This window comes from Prunus persica, chromosome G4 (genome assembly GCF_000346465.2).
Source record: "Prunus persica cultivar Lovell chromosome G4, Prunus_persica_NCBIv2, whole genome shotgun sequence".
Lineage (NCBI taxonomy): Eukaryota > Viridiplantae > Streptophyta > Magnoliopsida > Rosales > Rosaceae > Prunus > Prunus persica.
In genome coordinates, this window is record NC_034012.1 from 7,152,233 (window position 1) to 7,169,217 (window position 16,985).

Genomic DNA, 16,985 nt, shown 5'->3' on the forward strand with positions numbered 1-16,985 from the left:
GCACATGCCACATCAGCACACTTAACGGTCTTGTAGACGAAAGTGGTAAAATAAGAAAATTTCAGTAATTTTTAGAGATTCTGGAGATTGAGTGAGAAAATTTCAGTTTTAAAGAGTAAAGTGAGATCAAGCAATCGTTCCAAGGGGTAAAACAGTAATAAAGCCAACAAAAAATCTACGATCCATGTAGACTGATCAATCATGGAGTCGTTTGGTATGGCGGACTGTCATAGACTGGATTAAACCTTGGGACTATCTTGGATTGGCCTAAGCTGGATTAAGTACTGTCCTACGTTTGGTTCTGCGTCGGACTAAGAAGCTGAATTGTAAAAATAGTAAAGACCTATGTTTGGTGTTGTGTGGTCGGACTAAAAAATAATTATTGTAATATTTAAATTTAAAACAATAATTAAAAAAACAACAAAAATTCTGAATTTTTTTAAAAGGCTAAAATTATCTTAAACAAAAAAAACCATCAAATCCAGACCTAACTCAACCTCCCCATTCTTTTTATCTTTTTTGTTTGTTTGTTTTTATTTTATTTTAAGATAATTAGTTTCATTGCATTGTTGGAAATAGGATGGGGAAAAAAAAAACAGAGGTTTTGCCTCCTATGGGATCAAATCATCAATGCAGTGATACCTGCTACGATCCCCCTCCCCCACTATCTTCTCTTGCTCCCTGTGATTAATAGATTCATTCTTGCTTCTTCACCTTTGGTGCCTTTGCAAACAGAAGAAGAACGATCAGAGCTCGCATCAACCAACCCCAATTCTCTCTCTCTCTATCTATCTATCTCTCTCTCTCTCTCTCTCTCTCTCTCTCTCTCTCTCTCTCTCTCTCTCTCTCTCTCCCCCATTGCAACCCACCTCCACATCCCTTTTTTCCCCAGTTCTCCTTCTCCCCTTTTGACTAATTTTTTTTAAAAATTCAATCGGGAAAGCTTCAAACAGAGGCTTCAGCAAAGGTGCTCTCCCAGGAACGCCGCACATCCTCTTCGATCTTGACAAGCTAGTGATTTGGGTTTGTTTGGTTGCAGAAATTAGGTAACCCCATGAGGAATCGGAGCAGATAGAAAGGGCTCTCTGGGTCAACTGATTGGGCCTTCAATTGGCTATTGTTGTTGGTGTCGATACGGTTAGTGGTGGTGACAGTGAGGTTGGGCGATGACAGTGCGAAGATTTAGTTCTGCGATGGTTTAGTTCGGACTCGCGAATTCAATATAGCGTGGGTATTATATTGCGAGCCGCTTTTCGAGCTCGCTAAATTAGAGGAGCGAGTGAGGGGGATTATTCATTGCTAATGAGAAGCTATTATCAGCAAAGAATGAGTGAGCCCACTTTTCAGAAGCTCTTTGTAATGGGGTTACTAGCCCAAATTACAAGTTAAAAAGGCTGAGAATTTTCTGAGTTGGGCCTCCAAAGTTTTTTGGACCTTCACATTACACACAGTCGAGCGCGCACGCACGCACACACATTCATACAGTACAGCTTCAGTGACAGTGACAGAGTGTCGGCGACAGAATTATTTCATAACACTATCTGGGTAACTCGTCTCTGCTTCTATACCATTACTCACTGAAGCTCTCCCTGTTTTTGTGATTAAAGTGAGGTAAAGTTCTCTGCTTGATCCGCCTCTTTTTTATATTCTGTAATATATTTGAAGATCTGTGAAATTCAACTACATTCAAGTTTGAATTTGCATTCACATTTCGTTTTATGGTCCGTTTGGATACCCGGAAAAAAATTGCGGGAAAATAGATTACCTCCGAATCTTTCACAGAGTATCAGCATCTGAATTATCAACCGCAAGAAAAACTTTTTTTTAAATTCCTTGAGATCTTGGCTGCTGCTTTGATTAAATCAACAATTTTTTTAGTACGTGTTATGTTTGAATGATTATATGTAGTCTCATTTGTATTTCAGCGAAGTGGCAAAGATGGATGCATCAACAGTGTTATATAACCAGCTCAAGGTTTTACTTTGTTGGGGTCTTTTAAGTTCCTGTGTTAAAGGGTATATGCATTTGGATGCTTTATGGTTCCATTGGGTACTTTAATCTTTGATTAATCTATCTCTACAGGCAGCAGAACCATTTTTCTTATTAGCGGGTCCCAATGTGATTGAATCCGAAGAGCACATTTTCCGGATGGCCAAGCACATAAAGCATGTTGCAACAAAGTCTGCTCCTTCTCTTTGGGATTTATGCATTTACTCTTTGATCATTTGTTTATTTTTGTAGTTTATTTTATGCAAAATAAGAGAAGGAAAAAGATTCATTTTTATCAGGCTCTTCTATGTGCCAAAATGGGGATAGAAGATTGGATTTGAACTTTTGATTTTTGGTGATATAGACAACTTGTTTTCCAATCTTGTAGAGTTGGATTGCCACTGGTTTTCAAGTCAAGCTTTGACAAAGCCAACCGTACATCCTCAAAATCATTCCGGGGTCCTGGCCTCACTGAAGGCTTAAAGGTGATGCACAGCTACATCATTTTGTTTTCATTCAAAGTTAAGATACAAACCACTTTGGTTTCTGTGGTGATAAATATAGGGAGTGTACTAGATATTTATTAATTTTTAAATAGACTACAATTTCAGTGTTGGTAATCAGTTTTTCCCATCGTGGCTAGTCATGTGTTCTTGAACTTTGAAGTTTTCCTGTGTCATTAGCTGATACATTTAGCCTTCTAATGGCTTAGCTGCAATTACTAGGGCATACAAAAAAATCATGGTTAGAACTTTCTAGAGTAAAATTTATCTTTCCTAGCATTAACTTGACATTAATTGTCAATAGAGAAGATATTTAACTTGGAATCACTAATTCCTCATTATTTTTCCCGAATTATTTCAGATCCTTGAAAAGGTTAAAGTAGCATATGACATCCCTATAATTACAGATGTGCACGAAGCTAGCCAGGTGAGCATTCTGTCTCCTCTCTTAATATACATAATTTTGAACTCTTGTTTTTAATATACTAGATATTGTTTTCTTAAGCTTGGAAATTTGATGGGTTAAAGATAAAGCCTAAAGGGTAGGAAGAACGAGCTTTGTTTGACAAGACACTCTTTGCTATGCTGAATAAATGTGTACCATTTGGATACCTCAGATACGCTATCTCCATCACGATATGTCCATGTCATTTGTAAAAATGTGTGTGGATAAGGAAAAGAGAGACTCTGGAATAGGTTATAATTTACTCTGTTATATTTCTTGATTTTGGACTTGGTCAATGGATCTCTGTGCATTCTATCTTGAATACTTGCATGCACAATCAGGCAACACCACGCATCCTTGTCTATTTCTTTACCATCCTGTGTTATACATCAAGGAAAGTTCCTCAGGTAAAGGAAAAAAAGACGATTACCATGGGTCTCTTTAACAACCATTCCAAGATTGTATCAAAGATTGGTCAACTGGTTTGTAACAGGTCATGAACTGTTCCTCACATTTTTCTTTGCTTTTTTGTTTTTCCTAGTGTGAAGAAGTTGGTAAAGTTGCAGACATTATTCAGATTCCTGCATTTTTGTGCCGCCAGGTTAAGTTAAACGGAATCCTCTATCAGAAAAAAAAAAATTCAAGAAGTTTTTAGTTTCAGAGGATGTGAGAGTGCCAATGTATCTTATTTGTGACTTCTTTTGAAAGCAGACAGATCTTCTAGTTGCAGCAGCCAAGACTGGAAAAATTATCAACATTAAGAAAGGCCAATTCTGTGCACCTTCTGTGAGTGATTTACTCTCTCTCTCTCTCTCTCTCTCTCTCTCTCTCTGGGTTTAATGATGAGTAGTTCAATCTGAACTTACTGATTAAACCTCCACTAACTAATCTCTTTTAAAAGATTTAGGTATGCTTTTGATTCTGATTTTAATCTTCAAAATGTTCATTTTTTCAGGTCATGGTAAATTCAGCTGAGAAGGTTAGACTGGCTGGAAATCCAAACGTGATGGTCTGTGAAAGGGGAACTATGTTTGGCTATAGTAAGTCTTACAGTATCTATGCTTTCTTCAATTAAGCTTTCTGTTTCAGCTTTCATCAATATTCTAGTGCTTGCCCCACTTTCTGTGTGGCCGTTGCTTAATTCTAGTGAAACTATATTTCGTTGGCGTCATGTTCCCCCCTTTTTGTCTTTAAACTTCCGTGCATTGACTCTCCATTCATATTTCTTGAGATTTAATGTTGCCTTCTAAACATTCTACGATCAAAGTTATTGATGCATTCTCATAATTTGTTCTTTCTCAGTTGATTTATCCTATATTTCTGCTTTGGTATATAGATGATTTAATTGTTGATCCGCGCAATTTGGAGTGGATCAGAGAAGCTAATTGTCCAGTTGTAAGTTAAATTTATACTCTGCTCCTATTTTTATGTGCTGTTGTTATTTTGTGCTTTATTTTCCTAAGAAAGAGAAACAATTCTGTTGTCAGGAATACTGGAAGTACACGACTACACCCCCTCCTTTTCCCCAGTCTCAATTTGTTTCCAAAATGATTTTTATAATGTTTTGGTTGAAATAGACCGTAAGTGCTTCTGGGGATGGAGAAGCACCTATAGGAAGCGATTGTAGGAAATGTTGGGCACTGAATGTATAGATTTTTTATCGTCATCTCATAAAAAGACAATGAAAATTTGACTCTCCTATTGTCCTGTTTCCTCATAAGTACTGAAATCAATTACAAAGAGGTTGAAATATGTGTTTGTATGTTGCTAGTAGGTCTCAGTTGTCTGACAATCTATAGGAGTGGGTTGAAAACTTGACATGTATCCAGTTCAGTTGGGTGACCTTCACCTGATCCTTACAAATGCTTTCAGTCATTGGTTCTTGTTGGATAATTCTCTTTCACTTTTGCATTCTTTTCTGTCCCAATTTTTCAATAGTGATAGTCTGAACACGCTGCCTCCATTTCATTTTAAAATCTGAGGACCAGACCAGCTGATTCAACTTAAGTGTTTCGCTACAGGTTGCTGATGTAACACATGCATTGCAACAGCCCGCTGGGAGAAAGGTGAGAAAATTCTGACATATATTTTTTCGTAAGTTAGCACTCTGCAATTTCCTTGCTTCAAAAAGTATGATTATGTCCGTGTTATTTCCCATGAAGACTGTAACCTAGACTAAATAATCCTTTCCATTTCTCCTTGACATAGAAATGACCTGTGAAAAATCACATAATTTGGTAGTTGGGGAGAAAATGTTGGATTGTTTCATTTCTTATTGAGTAACAACAAACATTAGGAACTGGTCTTATCTTATTGCGTATGTGGATGAAATTATAAATACTTTTGGCAATTGCTTCTGGTTGTTGATGTTGTAATTTTTGTGTGTGGAGATATTTGCAATAATCCTGCTTTTCTGTAAGTTTCTATCCGTAGTGTCACAATATTTCTTCGATTAAGATGTAATATGATTACTTTAGTTTGATACGAATGTTTTTTCTCATATCAAATGGTAACTTTCTCCTATAGTTGGATGATGGAGGTGTAGCCAGTGGTGGTCTTCGTGAATTGATTCCGTGCATTGCAAGGACAGCAGTTGCTGTTGGAGTGGATGGAATTTTCATGGAGGTAAAATAATCTGTTGATGCAGGCATTATGCTTCATCTACTCTTAGGATTAGGATTCGTAATTCTAGGGTTACTAGAGAACAAATTAGTTGAAGTTAAGTAAATCCAATTACCAGTAGGGCACAGATTAATTTGAATTCATTTGAGTTCACTTTGAAGGAGCTTTGTGAATAAATAATCTCGTTTATCTGCAACTATTTCCATACAAATTCGAAAGTGTGCAATATGAATTCATCTTTCTTAGCTTTTAATTGTATGGCCAATATGAAGCTGCGCAAAGATTTCTTAGGGTAGTATTCTTCTTTATGAATAGATTCATATATGCACACTTTGCTGTAGACTTTTGAGTTTTTAAGATTTTCCTTTGGGGACTTAGGTACACGATGATCCTTCTAACGCGCCGGTTGATGGTCCAACTCAATGGGTGAGTCATGCTTTCTTATTCCATGAGCATTTTCTCTGGAAGTTCATTCCTGTAGTGGGATATTTGAATATATAGAATTTTTTTTAACTAAAAGTATTTTATCAAGTTAAGATGTTTAAATTACTTCTTATATATGATTGTAGCCCTTGCGCCATTTGGAGGAACTGCTGGTAGAGCTTGTAGCAATTGCTGTAAGTCCTTTGCTTCATTCATAATATGAGCAGTTAGAGTTCTGATCATTTTTGAGTCAAGTGGTGAAAAAATTATTGAAATGCTATGTACATGGAATGCTATATTATCTCGGTTACTTTGAAGTATATCTGAGAGTCAATGGCATGTGGGTTGTTACATTATCCATGATTGGAAATGCAGTTTTAGCTAGTGTAGTATCAATACCAGATTCTTTCAGCAACTTTTGAGACAATTCAGGAGTATTTTATTGAGACATATATGCTATTTGTATTTGGTAGAGTCTCCCCTCCCGAAACCTTCCTTGACCACACCTCAAAAGGATGGAAGGAAAAAAAAAGAAAAAAAAAGAAAAAAGAAAAAGAAGATTAAAAACCTGAACGATTTTTCATTTTGGTTTCTGCATTTCTAACAATATGATTTTTCATTTTGTTGCTAGATACTGACCTGGATGTTCTATTTTGTTGTTAATTTTTAGAGGGTAAGCAAGGGGAAGCAACACTTCAACATTGATCTCACACCCTATTGTGATTAGAAGACTTGAAGCTACACTTTTGGTAAGAAGGGTGGTAAAACACATTAAATATTTGCCAGTTTTTCTTTTGTTAGCGATTATTGTGAATAGGTGGTGTGTTATAGCGCATCCTAGAGTGAAAAGAAGAGAGCACATCCATCCTCAATCCAAAAACTGTAATTAATGAGAGTGCAGATTGGGGCAACAAGATGCAGAACTGAGTGGTTTGCGCTACTCTCAATCACCTACTCTTTGCCCCTCCAGGCAATATGTAGGTCTGAAAATTGAGCTGAAAGAGTTTAAAACATTTCTTTCTTGTCACTGCCGACGTATATACTGCCTGATAGTTTTTAGAGAGCTTAACATGATGTTGACCAAATGATACTCTTACTGGTTTTCTTCTATTTTATTTTGACCTGCCAGCCCCATTCAAGTTCCTGATATGAGTCTGCTTCTGCTGTTACTTATTTCAGGTATACGCCTATGTTCAAGTAATACATGTTGAAGTGATAGCTAGCTCTGTAGGGGGTGGCATTTTGCCACATCCCCACTGGATGAGCTGGTGATAATGTTTGTGCAGACCAGGATCAAATATGAGATAAGATGCTGTCCTTCGCCGGGCTATGCCATCATTTATTTATCATTGTATTCATGAATTCATAGCAGTTTGAAGGGTTTATGAAATAATTATTTTTGTTTTCTTCAATCATTTGGTTTACTTCCCTTTAATATGTGATGTTTATGCATATTAAGAGAATAATTAATTTTGTGTTCCTACACTTCTTTAGGGTTTTGGAAAAGGTAGGAATGAAATCATATTTTTTGTCATAATAACTTGCCTTTAGTTTAGATAATCAAATCAATGTTTGTTTGGAAATGTTTTTAAAATGGCTAAAAAAAGGTTTTAGATAACCAAAACCGATTATGACAATACATTTAGCAGAAAATGTTAAAATGTTACTTTGCCACCTTTAGTATTTTTGGAGAATCACCTTGAACACAAACTTTATAAAAGTTTCAACATCTTCTAATAAAAATGTTTATAAGCAGAAGTACATGTGACTTATCAATTTTCCCAATCTCTCTTGCTCTTTCACCTTTTTGTTAATTTTTTTGGTAAAGTTGCTCTTTTCACTTTTTATCTCTTGTTTTATAACAAAATTGTATTAGAATAAGTTTTATTTCAAGCGATTGGAGGGGGTTTACACAAACATTAATTGCATACTTGCGGTTTCGAATCTCTGTCCGTATGGAGTTGAACCCTAGGAAAGGTAATTAACCATTGGAGAAAAAATTTGGCAAAAAAAACATTCGAGTGGAGAAAAAATAAATAGGAAAACACATATTCCGAAAAGGAAAAAAAATAGTCATATTCATATAGCAACACGTGTTCCAAAAGCCCTAATTCTTAAAAACCTGAAAACCTCCCCGCCGCGCGGCTAAGCCTTCGTCCGTCGTCTGCACCAATCCACCGATATCTCGCCAATTCCATTCTTCTCAATCCCTAACCTCCGGTATCTCGGGTCTTATCTTTCTACCAAGTGTATAATCAATGGCCGATAATACCCGAAATATCCGAAACATATGCATACTGGCCCACGTGGACCACGGCAAGACCACCCTCGCCGACCACCTAATCGCTGGAGCCGGCGCCGGCGTCGTCCACCCCAAACTAGCCGGCCGCCTCCGGTTCATGGACTATCTCGACGAGGAACAGAGGCGCGCCATCACCATGAAAAGCTCCTCCATCTCTCTTCAATACAAAGACCATTCCATCAACCTCATCGACTCTCCAGGCCACATGGACTTTTGCAGCGAGGTCTCCACCGCCGCTCGATTAAGCGACGGCGCTCTGCTCCTGGTCGACGCCGTTGAGGGCGTCCACATCCAAACGCACGCCGTTTTGCGCCAGGCTTGGATTGAGAAGCTCACGCCTTGCTTGGTGCTCAACAAGATTGACCGGTTGATCTCCGAGTTGAAATTGAGTCCCATGGAGGCTTATACGAGGTTAGTGCGTATTGTTCATGAGGTTAATGGGATTGTGAGTGCGTATAAGAGCGAGAAGTACTTGTCTGACGTTGATGCTATACTTTCTGGGCCTTCCGGAGATGTGGGTAGTGACCAAAATCTCGCCTTTTTGGATGTGGAGGATGATGAGGAAGATACGTTTCAGCCCCAGAAGGGCAATGTAGCGTTTGTCTGTGCTTTGGATGGTTGGGGTTTTTGTATTCGTGAGTTTGCTGAGTTTTATGCTTCGAAACTAGGTGCGAGCACAGCTGCTTTGCAAAAAGCTCTGTGGGGACCCAGGTACTATAATCCCAAAACCAAGATGATTGTGGGGAAGAAAGGTGTAGCTGGTTTAAGTAAAGCCAGACCCATGTTTGTTCAGTTCGTGCTTGAACCTCTTTGGCAGGTTTATCAGGCTGCTTTGGAAGATGGTGATAATAATAAAGTGATGCTTGAGAAAGTAATCAAGTCGTTTAATTTGAATGTACCACCTCGTGAGCTTCAGAACAAGGATCCTAAGGTTGTGCTTCAAGCTGTGATGAGCCGCTGGCTTCCTCTGTTTGATGCAGTCTTGTCAATGGTGGTTAGGTGTATGCCTGACCCGGTTGCAGCACAGGCATATCGAATAACACGGTTGCTTCCCAAAAGACAGGTTCTGAGTGATGGGGTTGATCCCAACGTGCTTGCTGAGGCAGAGCTTGTGAGAAAATCAGTTGAAGCTTGTGATTCGAGGCCAGAAGCTCCTTGTGTTGCTTTTGTATCCAAAATGTTTGCTGTCCCAATGAAAGTACTTCCACAGAGGGGATTACATGGGGAAATCATAAACAACGTAAGTGATGAGGGTGAATTGAATGAGTGTTTCCTTGCATTTGCAAGGATCTTTAGTGGGGTTCTTTATTCAGGGCAGAAAGTTTATGTGCTTTCAGCTTTGTATGATCCATTAAAAGGGGAGTCAATGAAGAAGCATATCCAGGAGGCTGAGTTGCAATCTTTATATCTCATGATGGGCCAAGGCTTGACACATGTGGCCTCTGCACATGCCGGGAATCTCGTGGCAATTCGAGGCCTTGGCCAGCATATACTGAAAAGTGCAACACTTTCGTCAACTAGAAACTGTTGGCCTTTCTCCAGTATGGCATTCCAAGTTTCTCCCACTCTGAGAGTGGCAATTGAGCCTTCTTATCCTGCAGACATGGGTGCACTGACGAAGGGTTTACGGCTGCTTAACCGGGCAGACCCGTTTGTAGAGGTCACGGTTTCTGCTAGGGGAGAGCATGTTCTGTCTGCTGCAGGAGAGGTACATCTTGAAAGATGCATAAAGGATTTGAAGGAGAGATTTGCAAGGATAGACTTGAAAGTGTCTCCACCTCTTGTTTCTTATAAAGAGACCATTGAGGGAGATGTAGTCGATAAACTTGAGAATTTGAAATTGTTTCTTAAGAGCTCAGATTGTGTTAAGAAAAAGACGCCAAATGAAAGGTGTACTATTAAGGTGCGAGTCATAAAGCTCCCACCTTCTTTAACTAAGGTGCTTGAGGAGAATTCTGGTTTACTTGGAGAAATCATCGAAGGTAATGCCCAGACCAATAAAAGTTTGGACACAAAGATTTCGAGGATAGAAGAAGATGAGAATCCGACTGAAGCACTGACGAAACGTATCATGGATGCTGTGGAGAGTGATATTTATTCTAGTGGTGAAAATGACAAGGATCGGGTTGAGAAATGTAAACTGAAGTGGCAAAAACTTCTTAAAAGGATATGGGCACTTGGTCCTTCGCAGGTTGGTCCTAACATCCTGCTTACTCCAGACCTTAAAGGAAGGGATACTGATGGCTCTGTCCTCATCCGTGGCAACTCTCACGTATCTGAAAAATTAGGATTAGTGGATGCTTGTGGCAGTGGAAATATAGCTGGTGATACATCTTCAGAAGTAACTCAAGCATTGTATGAGGAGGCAGAGAGCCTTGAAAGCAGTGTTGTATCTGGGTTTCAAGTGGCGACTGCCGCTGGACCTTTATGTGATGAACCTATGTGGGGTTTAGCATTTCTGATTGAGGCTGAAATTGAACCATTGACTGCTCAATGTGATGAGGTGGAAGCCTCCCACCAGCAACATGAGCAATATGGCATCTTCAGAGGACAGGTAATGACAACCGTCAAAGATGCTTGTAGAGAAGCCGTGCTTCAAAAGAAGCCACGGCTTGTGGAAGCCATGTACTTCTGTGAGTTGAACACGTCAACTGAGCATTTGGGTTCGATGTACGCTGTGCTTGGGAGAAGGCGGGCTAGAGTTTTGAAGGAGGAAATGCAGGAAGGCTCCCCATTGTTCACCGTGCATGCATATCTGCCAGTTTCTGAAAGCTTTGGTTTTGCAGATGAGCTTAGAAGATGGACTTCTGGTGCTGCAAGTGCTCTTCTTGTGCTTAGTCACTGGGAAGCACTTCCCGACGATCCTTTCTTTGTACCGAAAACAGAAGAGGAAATTGAGGAGTTTGGTGATGGTTCTAGTGTGCTTCCCAATACCGCGAGGAAACTAATTAATGCCGTAAGACGGAAGAAGGGCCTTCATGTAGAGGAAAAAGTAGTACAGCACGCAACAAAGCAGAGGACCCTGGCTCGTAAAGTGTAGAGGTTGTCAATATAGTCGATGAGTGATTTAACTCCTTCAGTGCAGAGGATACTTCTCTATATTGTGAAGGGACAATTTTGTAGTCCTTTGAGAGTGATCAACTCCTTTTTGCAAAAGTACAGAGGTTGTTGATATAGTTGTAATGTGCTCACTTTAGTATAATTTCATTTTATTGTTGGATTTTGCGGAAGCCGGCATTTGAGTTTTATCTTCTCTCAGGATTAGGATTCTTTTAGTGCTTTGGTAATACCAGAGAGATCATATTTTGTTGAAGGTAAACACCAATTACCAGCAATACTTGTACAAAACAACTTTGACAGTGTTTATTATACGATCTGCTTTTGATAATTTCTGGCTATGATCTCACTTGTTTGCCAAAGTGCTAATCTGATATTCAGGAGGCTCATTTGTAGTCCAGATGTGAATTGCAAAGCAGAGTATGATTTATATTATCAAGTATTTCATTTTTTGTGTGCGTTTATACCCTCGAGTAAATGGACATCGCAGCAAACAACCCTAAAATAGCACAGCAGGAGTAGATCTTTCATATTGTGCACATAGCCATGATATCATTATGATGGGATGGGAGCATCATATTTTACTTCATCATGTGTTGAGTTTCTAGTGTATGAAAATTTTCTCTTTCGATATCTGCTTTGAAGGTTCAAACCAGAAAATTAATCTCTTTTATTTCAGACCCAAAAAAAAAAAAAAAAAAAAAAATCTCTTTTAATAAAATGGTCTCGCCGCGCGGCTATACTTATTTTGACACGTAAGCACCAAATCGCTAGGCAGGTCGTCTCTTGTTCTTTAAAAAAATCGTACTAGTTTTCCCCTTTTAAAAAAAAATTTGGTATAGCCGCGCGGCTTTACTTAACGTGAAGCTGGTTTTTTTAAAAAATATAAATAGTATAGCCGGGCGGCTATACCGGTTTTGGAACATTTGTTTAAAAACAGTATAGCCGCACGGCTGTACATGTTTGACACGTGGCGCCTAGACGATGGGCGGGTCTATATATATATATAAATAGTATAGCCGGCCGGCTATACTTGGTTTTAAAAACAATTAAAAACGAATGGCCGCGCGGCTATAATCATTTTATCTTTTGTTAAAAATAGTATAGCCGTTGACACGTGGCGCATAGGCGTTCGGCGAGTCTTTTGTTGTAGTATAGCCGCTCGGCTATACTCGGTTTTTGAAAAAATTAGAATAGCTGAAATGCTTTACTCTTTTGACACGTGGCGCCTTAGCACTGGGATTGCAATGCAGAGAGGTTACTGCAACCCGGTAGAACACTACACAAACTTGACGGGTTCGGTCTAACCCCATCTCCGATCATTGACCTAAAAAGCTTTAAACCCTCTTCGGCTTGACAATTTTCAACATAACCAGAAATCATAGTATTCCAAGTTACTAAATTTTTCATGGGCATCTCTCTGTATAATTCAATCTTCCCAAACTTCATGTACTCCGTGTAACCATAGCAGTCCACGGTGCCACCTCATACGATCTCACTTGTTTGCCAAAGTCGTAATCTGATATTCATGAGGCTCATTTGTAGTTCAGATGTGAATTGCAAAGCAGAGTAAACGGACATCACAGCAAACAACCCCAAAATAGCACAACACATGAATAGATATTTCATATTGTGCAAATAGCAACGAAGAAAAAGTTACAATTAGTGAGGGATAATTGAATGTCCGAAGGAGAAAGGGGGTTCTGTCAAATATAGTATCTTCGCTGTAAAAAAGAATACTATAAATTCATTAATTAAAATTACAAAATTACCCTTAAAAATCCCTAGAAGTTCTCCTTTCGCCTATTATTTATTCTATAATTTGTTTTCTACTCTCTCACACTCTTGGACCCGCCGCTCGTTCAAATTTTCTTGGCTGCTCGTTCAATTTCAGCCAAAATCAAGAGGTAAAAAACTTCATTTTAGCTGCATTCGAGAGAATGACTCTATTAGATTATATTTGTAGATGATTATTAATATGAATGTAGTTTCTAGTGTGTAAATCGATCAAAGATTTACTTAATTTGAGCTACATATGTTTCTTTTAAGAATCCATATATTTGAACTTTGTAGTACTACATAATTTTTAGGGCATACATTATGAAAAGCGTGATGATCTCCATGTATACTGAAATAAATTTATGTTGGAATATATATATGTAGATCTATTTATATTTTTAAATTCTGTTTGGTTCATGATTTGGTTGGAGACTAGTGATTTGTAATTGCAGCATATCTTCTTATTAGATTATCCGTTTTAAGAACTATAAATTCTTCCGTGCACTCGTCACATTGCTACATAATGTTAGTGTGATTGATATATATAGTGAAATTATCGTGTAACGCTCTTGTTAAGAACAATCATTGCTGTGATCAAACAATATTAATGAACTTTGTTGTATCCACAGAGCATGAACATGGTGCCCCGCTACCAAAGTGGAGATCAAGGAAGAAGATTGGATCCCGCACGAAAAGCACTAAAGCTTCCTTTTGAGATGATCATTGAGATTCTGAGTTGGCTAACTGTAGACGCTTTGCTGAGAATGAAGTCTGTCTGCAAGAAATGGTGTGCTTTGATTGAAGACCATCACTTCATTGTGAAGCATATGGATCGGGCTAGTCCTCTGCCAATAAAATGTCAATACAGTAGGAGACATGACCAAGTAGCCCTTCTTCACAGTAAAAATATCCGGTGTATGTCCCGTGTTGCTGGCTTGTTTGTAGAGAAGCATCACAGTCTTCCTGTTTGCCGCATCAGAAATCCGGTCATTGGTCACGTCCTTGACTTGCCTAATGCACATATGGATGTGTGTAGAATGAAATGTGCTTTTGATTCATTGACTGGTGATGCCAAATTAGTAAGTGCTTATATCCACAATGATGAAGTGGGATATGAAGTTATGAGCATTGGACAAGATGGGGATTGGAGAGCCTTGAAACACCCAAACCAAGGCTTGTTGAAGAAAAATGGCAAATGGACAACAAGAAGGCAATTTTTTCTAACTGATGAGGTTCATGATGGGGTTTATTTTTGTTCTGAAATTATAACAGATGGGGAAGATTGGTGCTTGGAAGTCCAAGCTCTCGATCCGTGGAATGAGTGCTTCATCACAACTACATTGCCCCAAGGAGTTTTCAATGGCTGCAAGAGAGTTTGGGTTTTCAATTGGAACCAACATATAGCTGTTGGAGATATTGTAGAGGAAGAACTTCATGTCTTGGTGCTAGAAGACTTGAAAGAGGAACAATGGAGTCAAAATAAGATCATTGTGCCATTGAAATTTTTGCAGCATCAGCCACTTTTGGATGATCAAGTTCTCATTCCTGTGAAGGCTGATTGTGATGAGCTCAAGCTGCGTTATAAGGGAGGGAAGACTCTCTTTTATGACATGAACAATGAGATGATTAAGAAGGTGGTGTATAAATGGTTCGACACCGATCTTCTGGGATTTTATAAGCCAAGCCTTGTGAGTCTCAAGGGAATGAGACAAGACGAGAGGGTACGACACAGAATGGGGATTGATTAGAGCAATTGCAATGAATTTGGTGGTTGCTTATGATTATGAAATTACTTTTTTATTTTAAAGAAGTTTGTTTATGATATGCAAAAATGCGAATTGGTTTGTTCCAAATTACTGCTCAAGTCTTTATACTCTGATGTGTGATTAATTTTGGTTTGTTCTAATTGATTTACTGTGAAAATTTTCTCTCTTCGATATCTGCTTTGGACGTTGAAACTAGCAAATTAATATCTACAAATAGTATAGACGCGCGGCTATATACAGTTTTGAGAGAGAGAGAGAGAGCATAAGATCTCACTTTTTTTGTTTTCAATGATAGGGGTGTAAATCTCACTTTTTTGTTTTCAATGATAGGGGTGTTTTTGAGTTGTATTTTGGATTTTGGTTTTTTAAAAGGGGCTTATCAAACAGGTTTTTTGGGCTTTGAACTTAAAATCTGTTTTTGAGTTTATAAAATTGGATCCAAATAGGATACCAAACAGGCCCTTAGTTGACGTGAACTTATAACATGTCTTAAAAGATCCAACTCATTCATATGTCAACTAATCTTTTATTTAATTATTTCTTTTTCCAATGTCTGGAGAGATTACAAGTCCAAATTCCTCATCTCCTCACATTTGAACAAAAAAAAAAAAAAAAACATTCATGCATTAATACGTGAGATATTGGAAGCAATTAAACATATGAGTAATGCTACACTTACCACAATTTTTTTTCACATTTTTATACAACATGATGTGGCATGTCCATATTATATGTTACATCAATTAAATCAATGACGTGTCAACACTTGTGGCACCACGTGTCAACACTTGTCTTTTCAAAAAAAATTCAAAACTGAGTATAGCCGCCCGGACATGTTTCAAGACTAAGTATAGCCGCACGTTTGCTTTTTAAAAAAAGGAGATGCGTATAGAACACGAATGTATTATTGAAAACTACGTACGTACACACACACATATATATATATATATATTATGACTAATTAAAGTAATTCAAAAAGGATAGGAAATTACTTAATTACATATATTAAATTAAGGAAGTTGGCCAAAAGAAAAAGTAAAGAAACTAATTTTATATTTTTAAAATTGATACTTTTAAAAAAAAAAAAATACATGAACACTTCTCCCGACAAAATTTCGTTGGCAAAGATCTATGCCGCATTATATTTCTCCCGACGAAAATATCTTTGCCGACGAAATGTCGTCGGGAGAGGTCTTATTTTTAAAAAATAAATATAAACTTAGGATATTTAGGTTAATTAATTTTTTAAAAATTTACTTTTAGTAACTATATAATATATTTGGAGATTTAATTAGTTGAATTGACAATTATATTTTAATTATTATTTATTTAATGACTGATTATGATTAAATACTTTAATTAACTTCATGAATTATATTACTTAATAAATAGTAATTCAATTTCTCATTTTCTTTTTCTCCTTTAATATTCACTAAGTTAATTACTAATCAAAGTAATCAAAAAAGTGAAATACGTACTATGATGCTTAAAGGGTGTCGCCTACCTTTTCATAAAATAATTTAAAATAATTTTTTAAAAAAATAATTTAAAAACTAAGTATAGCCGTGCGGCTATACTATTTTTAATATAAAAAGGAGGACCCCAACGTTTTGGCGCCACGTGTCAACACAAGTCTACTTTAAAAAAACAATTAAAAAACACAGAGTATAGCCGTTGGGCTGTACAGTTTTTTGTTTTAAAAAAAGGGTCCTCCAGTCATTAGGCGCCACTTGTCCCAAAAGAGTATAGCCGTCCGGCTAGACTGTTTTTTGAAAAAAGAAAAATATAGTACCGCCGCCCGGCTATACTATGTAAAAGGTCCCCCAACCATTTGGAGCCACGTGTCAACACATGTCTTTTCATAAAAAATTCAAACCTGAGTATAGCCGAGCGGCTATACTATTTTTAAGACAAAAAAGGGCCCCCAACCATTTGGTGCCACGTGTCCACACATGTTTGTAAAAAAAATATCAAAATAGAGTATAGCCGGGCGGCTATACGATTTTTAATACCAAAAAGAGCCCCCAACCATTTGGTGCCACGAGTCCACACATATTTTTTTTTAAAAAATCAAAATAGAGTATAGCCGGGCGGCTATG

The 16,985-nt window shown here is 37.8% G+C and overlaps 3 protein-coding genes across 3 annotated transcripts; all 3 read left to right on the forward strand.

Moving 5' to 3' along the window:
• On the forward strand, positions 534 to 7,467 carry LOC18779548 (2-dehydro-3-deoxyphosphooctonate aldolase 1). The gene is made up of 15 exons (XM_007211696.2): positions 534 to 1,611; positions 1,926 to 1,974; positions 2,083 to 2,180; positions 2,378 to 2,474; positions 2,854 to 2,919; positions 3,479 to 3,538; positions 3,649 to 3,723; positions 3,893 to 3,977; positions 4,274 to 4,332; positions 4,959 to 5,003; positions 5,464 to 5,562; positions 5,938 to 5,985; positions 6,129 to 6,176; positions 6,653 to 6,731; positions 7,162 to 7,467. The coding sequence occupies exons 2-14, from the start codon at positions 1,939 to 1,941 to the stop codon at positions 6,707 to 6,709; spliced, it is 873 nt and encodes a 290-aa protein (XP_007211758.1). The 5' UTR covers positions 534 to 1,611; positions 1,926 to 1,938; the 3' UTR covers positions 6,710 to 6,731; positions 7,162 to 7,467.
• On the forward strand, positions 7,949 to 11,682 carry LOC18778542 (elongation factor-like GTPase 1). Its single transcript, XM_020562731.1, has one exon. It carries the CDS (start codon positions 8,241 to 8,243, stop codon positions 11,322 to 11,324), a length of 3,084 nt encoding a protein of 1,027 aa, XP_020418320.1. The 5' UTR covers positions 7,949 to 8,240; the 3' UTR covers positions 11,325 to 11,682.
• LOC18780431 lies at positions 13,201 to 15,000 on the forward strand. The gene is made up of 2 exons (XM_007212854.2): positions 13,201 to 13,248; positions 13,750 to 15,000. The coding sequence occupies exon 2, from the start codon at positions 13,753 to 13,755 to the stop codon at positions 14,866 to 14,868; it is 1,116 nt and encodes a 371-aa protein (XP_007212916.2). The 5' UTR covers positions 13,201 to 13,248; positions 13,750 to 13,752; the 3' UTR covers positions 14,869 to 15,000.

Excerpts from the sequence above, each read along its gene's own strand:
- LOC18780431 (XM_007212854.2), top strand. The coding sequence starts at position 13,753 with ATGAACATGGTGCCCCGCTACCAAAGTGGAGATCAAGGAAGAAGATTG.
- LOC18779548 (XM_007211696.2), top strand. The coding sequence starts at position 1,939 with ATGGATGCATCAACAGTGTTATATAACCAGCTCAAG. Across the intron at positions 2,920-3,478 it reads ATGTGCACGAAGCTAGCCAG|TGTGAAGAAGTTGGTAAAGT; the intron begins GTGAGCATTCTG and ends TGTTTTTCCTAG. Across the intron at positions 6,177-6,652 it reads TAGAGCTTGTAGCAATTGCT|AGGGTAAGCAAGGGGAAGCA; the intron begins GTAAGTCCTTTG and ends GTTAATTTTTAG.
- LOC18778542 (XM_020562731.1), top strand. The coding sequence starts at position 8,241 with ATGGCCGATAATACCCGAAATATCCGAAACATATGCATACTGGCCCAC.